This window comes from Orycteropus afer, unplaced genomic scaffold (assembly GCF_000298275.1).
Source record: "Orycteropus afer afer isolate SDZICR_OR568_19922 unplaced genomic scaffold, OryAfe1.0 scaffold00048, whole genome shotgun sequence".
NCBI classification, from domain to species: Eukaryota; Metazoa; Chordata; class Mammalia; order Tubulidentata; family Orycteropodidae; genus Orycteropus; species Orycteropus afer.
This window is the reverse complement of record NW_006921635.1, coordinates 3,713,560-3,720,146: the sequence shown is the minus strand read 5'-3', so window position 1 is coordinate 3,720,146 and position 6,587 is coordinate 3,713,560. Positions and strand designations below refer to the sequence as shown.

At 51.7% G+C, this 6,587-nt stretch overlaps 1 protein-coding gene across 1 annotated transcript in view; it reads left to right on the top strand.

The window, feature by feature from the left end:
- The first annotated feature begins 266 nt into the window (after window positions 1-266).
- Window positions 267-6,587, top strand: part of TMEM120B (transmembrane protein 120B) — a 46,779-nt gene continuing 40,458 nt past the window's right edge. The window contains exon 1 of the mRNA XM_007938150.2: window positions 267-335. Coding sequence (XP_007936341.1) covers window positions 267-335 — 69 coding nt within the window. The remainder of the gene's footprint in view (window positions 336-6,587) is intronic.

Sequence of the window (6,587 nt, the reverse complement as noted above, 5' to 3'; positions counted from 1 at the left end):
AGGACCCTACCCGGCCCTACAGAGCCACACGGGCCCGGGGTCAGAAGCAAGGCGCGCGGGGGCGGAGCCGGAGAGGTGCGTGCGCATGCGCGGGGCTGGCTCCCAGCGGAGGGGTGGGGCGCGTGACGTCAGGTGCGCGCGTGGCTCCGGCTGCGCAGAACAGCTGGCGGCTCCGAGGGCGGCCGGCGAGCTGACCAGCGTGGGGGTGCTCGTGGCCGCGGGGCCACGCCGCGGGAGACGCCGCCTCCGCCTTGCGCCACTGCACCATGTCCGGGCAGCTGGAGCGCTGCGAGCGCGAGTGGCACGAGCTGGAGGGCGAATTTCAGGAACTGCAGGTAGGGCCGGGCCACCTGGTCCCTGCTACCTGCCGGGCAGCGTCGTCCCCTTCCTGCCCCGGCTCGGGGGGTGGGGGCGGGCAGGGCCCAGGGGGCACCCCGCTCGGGCCCTGAGGGCTGGGGTGCGCGTGGCCAGCTCCCTCCTGTTTCCCAGCGCTTCAGTCCCTCACCCACAAGGGGCGCAGGGTCGAAGCCCCTTCGGCCGCCCCTGCTCAGCCTGTGCCCCGCGCACCTTCGCTGCAGAAAGTTGGCCTGTGGCCTCTGGGAAGGTCCAGGTGTGTCCACGTTGAGGAGGCCTGAGGGACAGGTAGTTTCTGGGGTGTCCCAGAGAACCACCCTTCCCTCCACTGGGGTCTCCCCCAGTCCCCACAGACCTGACTTGAGAACTCCCACCCGGCTCTGGCGAGGCAGCCTTCTGCAGCTCCATTTTGAGAGGTGTGCTTGGAAGCCGTTCACCTTGAACCCTAAGCTGTGCTTGGAAACTGGGGACCTCTCGTCCCATCTTTGGGGGCTCTGGTGTCCGCGCCTGCCTCTCGGGCTCCGCAGCAGGCCGAGGTTGGCGCTGTGGACCGCATATGTGCGCTCTGACAGCTGGCCTGCCTCACCCAGAGATAGGGGTTGCTCCCAGCCTCACCACCCTCCTGGCCCAGAGCCTTGCAGGGGCGGGGTGGGGCCCTTCGATAGTCTGGCATTGCTGCCAGGGGCTCTGGCAGGAGTGGCCGATTCTGATAGGGGGTCAGAGGCATCGGCCACAAACTCTGGTAATTAAAGGCGACTCTGGAAACCTTGGGATTGGTGGAGAGAGAGACGCGGGACTGTTTTTGGCGATGGAGTTATGCTTTCTGCAGCCCCCGGCTGTGTGTTTGTTTTCTCAGGAGATGGCTGTGTGTGTGTGAAATGACACTCCGCTGGGATCCTCATTTGGGGCAATGACATTTCTTCCCTGTTCGCAGAGCTCTTGTTTGCCATTGGGTTGGCCTCCTTCAGTGTCCAGAGAGAGGGAGAGGAAGTCACTAAGTGATAGATCTTTCTAGACATAAAGCAATCAGTGGTCCAGACGGATAGGGAGAAGCCTGCAGGGAGGACCGAGTGGGAGGCGGGGTGCTGTTTCAGGCATGAGAAGAGGGTAAGATCCCCAGGACCGTCACCCCTCTTGTGGCCTGTCCAGAAGTGTGGGTTGGTGCCTTCTCATTCAGGTCTGGAGCTTGGGTACCTTCCATCCCATTCCCAGGGTCCCTTCTTTCTTCAGGCCCATCAAGAATTCTCAGCCGCCCCTTCACACTTTGCCCTCCTAGGCTCTGAGGTCCTGTCCAGTTGTGGAGGAGGGGGCCTTTGAGTGGGCCATGGGAGCAAAGAAGAGGCTAACTGTGTGTGGGCTTTTGTTCCTAATTCCTGTTCCTCTGCCCTTCCCCAGAATTGGGGGAGGAGCCCTAACACTTCAGAGCTATGCAATTAATGCAATTAACAGCAATTAGACAGCAAGTCTTGGCAGGCGAGGCTGCTGGGGAGTCCTTGTGTTTGTTATTTTCCTTCAGTGGTGTCTCTGGTGTGCAAGTGTGTTAGGGACAGAGCAGAATTGGGAATTGATGCTGGGTTTCACCCCCTCAGTGCACAGCAAGTGTGGTGGAAGGTCTGAAGAAGGGGGCTGTGATGTCTCCCCTCAGTTCTTCACAGATGAGGGAACCGGCAGGGACTGGATCCTACTGTGGGGCAGAGGGACTTGGCTGAGGCTCGGATGGACTAATAACTGGACATACACCTGTGTGGCTGTGAAGTTGGGGTTGGCCCTCAGTCCTCTCAGTGTTTGGTTCAAGCATCTGTAATGGTGTTGGGACGTCCCTCTGTGTCTCTCGGTGCCTCCTTTCCCCTATTAAATGTGAGACTCTGAAGTAGAGATGAAAATCACCCCAGAAATATGCATAGATCGGTAGGGTCCGTGTGTGTGTGTGTGTGTGTGTGTGTGTGTGTTGGACAGAATTTCAGAAATGAGGCATGTGTTGAGGAGCAAGGAGGTAACAGGTGGGCGGGTGGTCACACTAGACATAGGAAGCTGAACGCTGGGAAGGGATTTTTCAGCAGAAGACCCCCGTTTATCCTAATTTTCCTACATCTGTTCCTAATCTGGGGTTTGGGGGTTTCACATCTGTATTGCTCTGATTCCTTCTGTTTAGGGGGCTGTATGGTGTCTCTTTAACCTCTCTTTGTCTTAGAAATGAAGGAAGGAAAGTAAAACCTGAGTCTCAGACCCTGGAGGCTGTCTGGGGGTGGGGGAAGGTGGATTTGAAAGATCTTTGGAATCCACCCAACCTTCCTCCCTCCGCCAAATCTCTGGGACTTTCTAGAGGAAAGGATCAGTTTTCTTTTGATTGAGGTTTGCATCTGCCCGAGGGCCTTCACCTCTGGGGCACAGTTTGTGTCTCTCTGGGAGCTTTGTTTTCGGCTGGTTGGGGTTCATGCTGGTCAATTGAGTGTCAACCTGAGACCAGCAATTGTCTGGCCCTGTGGCCTATGGTGCCACTACAGGGGGGCACTTCCAGACACATGCCAGGTGATTTAATGAGTGTTTCCTCCTTGCATCACTGGAAACCTGACCCATCGCTCCCCATCCAGCAAGGAGATGGCCCTAAGTGGTCTCTCCCTAAACATGACCTCACAGGGATGCTGCTTTTGACAACTGTGTGATCATCGCACTGCCCTTCCCGGAGAAAGGGTCAGGTCCCTTAGAGAGCCTAGGGTCCAGGGTGGTTGGGGAGGCTTTGCTGAGGAGTGACAGTTGAGGAACCACTTGAAGGAGGTGATGGATATCTGGGAGATGAGCATTTGAGGCAGCAGGACAAGCCAGTGGAAAGATCGAGAGACAGGAGCCCACCTGTGTGCCTGGTGGCTGAAAACAAAGGGCAGTGGGATAGGAGAGGAGGTCAGAAGGGGCTAGGTCACGAAGCAAGCAGAACAGAAGTAATGAGAGTGCTGCTACCACGTGAAGAATGTAACCAGCATCACTGAGCGTTGTTTAGAAACCGTGGTGGGAGTGGATTTGCTGTGCATATTGTCGCCACAAATAAAGTGGCATTACATCTGGTCAGTGATACACTTGCTGAAGTATTTAGGAGAAAGTGTACTGTCTACAACTTAATTTAAAAACAGGGGTGGGGCTAGATCCTTTAAGGCCTTGCAGGCCATTGCAAAGATTTTGGTATTTACTGTCAATTAAAGAAATAGGTTTCCCTCTGGCTGCTGTGTGTAGGGTAGACATCAGGGGACAGGTTGAAAGCAGGAACATCAGTACTATTTCCTTAAACCATTAGGACATAGACCCTGTGAGCCCTATTTCGGTAATGGAAGGTTAAGTCAAGGGCACGTGTCTGGAGCCAAGATTTGAACCCAGGATGTCAGGCAACAGAGTCTGTGCTCTTAACACCACCCAAAGAGGCCAGGCCAGGGTAGATGTCATTGGGACATCCAGGAACTCTGGTGGTCTTTTTGAGTTTTGTTTCTTCTCCATCTCAGGCTGCCTTGTGGGCCTGTTTCTTAGAAGCAGCACTGGGCAGAAGTCAGGATTCCTGGGTTCAGGTCCTATGACTGCCACAGAGCTTGAGCTTTCTTTTTTTTAACGCATTTTATTGAAATATAATTTATATATGGTGAAATACACAAAACTAACAACAACAACAACAACAAAGTGACATGGGTCAATGCATTTTTTTTTTTTTTTCAGTGTTCCCTCCCCTCCCTTCTCACCCCTGGCAACCAACAAAGAAAGTTTCCCTCCATATATAAACCTTGCCTTGACCCTCCACAACCACAAATTAATACTATATTTGTCCTGTCATTGACTTATTTCACTCAGCATAATATCCTCCAAGTTCATCCATATTATGTGGTGTTTTGCAGACTCTACATTATTCTTTAGTGCTGCATAGTGTACCGTTATGTGTATGGACCATAGTTTGGTCATTCACTCTTCTGCTGTTGGGCACGTAGGTTGTTTACATCTTTTGGCTGTTGTAAATAGTGCTGCGATGAACATAGGTGTGCATATATCTGTTCCTGTCCTGGCTCTCACCTCCACGATATATACCTAGTAATGGGATTGCTGGGTCCAATGGTATTTCCAATTGCAGCCTTCTAAGGAATCACCATAGTGCTTTTACGGTGGTTGTGTCACTTCACAGTCCCACCAGCAGTGTATGAGAGTCCCAATCTCTCCACATCCCTGTCAGCATTTGTTATTTTCTGTCTCGTTGAACCTTGGCATCAGTGCTGGGGTGAGATGGTATCTTGTTGTTTGATGGTTGTTGTTATGTGCCGTCGAGTCAGACCCGACTCATAGCGACCCCTCCTTGGATTTCCAAGGCAGTATCACTACGGAAGTAGATTGACCAACCTTCCTTCCGAGGAATGGCTAGGGGGTTTGAACCACTAGCCTTCTGGTTAGCAGTCCAGTGCCTTAGGCACTATGCTACCAGAGCTCCCGTTGTTTTGATTTGCATCTCTCTAATGGCCAATGATTGTGAGCATAAACTTGAGCTTTTTAATATACAAAACAAGGATTGACAATGATAATAGTATTAGCAACAATGATAATAATAGCTAACTGTGACACATGGATCAACCCATTTAATTGAAACAGTAACCCTGTTTATAGATGAGGAGATTGGGGCTAAAAGATGTTCAGCAATTTGAAAGTAGTGGGTCCGGAATTTGAACCCACGCCGTGTCACCCAGTTTTTGGATTCCTGACATAGTTGCTCTTGTGAAGTGGCCTTTGAACTTGCTGATTTCTGCACGTTCATATGATGCTTTCCCGTAATACATTGGTCAGGACTCTTAGTGCCCACTTTAGCTTTAAGGCAGAGGGAGGGTTTACTGGCTAAAGTGATTGGGAAGGTCCAGGAGCAAGTGGCTTCAGGCAGTACTACATCCAGTGGCTAATGATCCTCATCGCTTAGCCCTTTCACAGCTGAGGAAACCGAGGCACAGAGAGATTGCATACCTTGACGAAGCTTCCTGGTTAATAAGTGGCTGACTCTGGATTTGAAGTCGAGCATTCTGACGGCCTAATCATTTAACCATAATATGATCCTGCCTTCCAAATGCCTAACACACATACTGACGCTCCCATTTACTGATCCTAGTAGCAGACATCACTAATCCATCCTGGTATGCAATTCAGCATTTTTCCCATTACAGAATCCATGCAGTTTAAATGAAGTCACCTTGCCGTCCTTGGTAGTATTTCCTTGGTGATGGGTCCTAGCCAAGTATAATCAAGATCCCAAAGTGCATTTGAACGTGATTCCCTGGAATGAGAACCATGTAAAAGTCATCTCATGAAAACATACCATTAGGAGGTACAACTATAAGGGGGCATGTAAAGAAACTGCCACATTTTGGTGGTGGCCATGCCTTTGTTAAGGAGGTCTGGTAGTGTAGTGGTTAAAGGCATTTGGCTGTTAAAGGCATTTGGTGCATTGAACCCCCCAGTTGCTCCATGGATGAAAGATGAAACAGTCAGCTTCAGTAAAAGTTTACAGCCTTGGAAACCCTAGGGGGCAGTTCTCTGTCCTGTCGGGTTGCCATGAGTTGGAATTGACTCAACAGCAGTGAGTTTGGATGGCTCTGCTGGAATCTCCCGGGCTGCCCACCCACTTGTGGTGCCCCCGGGCCAGAGCCCTGCCAGTAAATGCCATGAGAGTCCCGTCTTGAAGTTCCCAGGACACATGTTGTCTCAGGACTTCTGACTCCCCTGTCTGGATCTTATAGCTCAGCCAAGTCGTGTAAAGGTGTCTCCAGATGTTTCACAGTCGTGCAGGGACCTCGAGTCATCAGCCTCATCTTCCCTCTGGGGCAGAGCACTGTCCTCAGAGGATAGAGCGGTGGCCCAGGTCTCCAAATCTTCCAACGGAAAGTCTTGTTTGTGTCTTGTGTGCACGTGGAGGATGGTAACCTGCCTTCTGCAGGAGAGAAGCTACTTCCCAGAGCTAATGGTAGTGCTGCTCCCTCACTCTCTCATGGATCCAGTCTGCATTTGTATAAGTAATACATATCCACGCTGACTCCCTGGTGGTGCAAATGTTTAACTCTCCTCTACTAGCTGAAAGGTTGGGAGTTCAAACTCACCCAGAGACACCTCTGGAAACAGACCTGGTGATCTGCTTCCAAAAGATCTGCCAGCCTTGAAAGCCCCATGGAGCAGCTCTGTGCTACACACATGAGGTCGCCATGAGTCAGAATGGATTCCATGGCAACTGA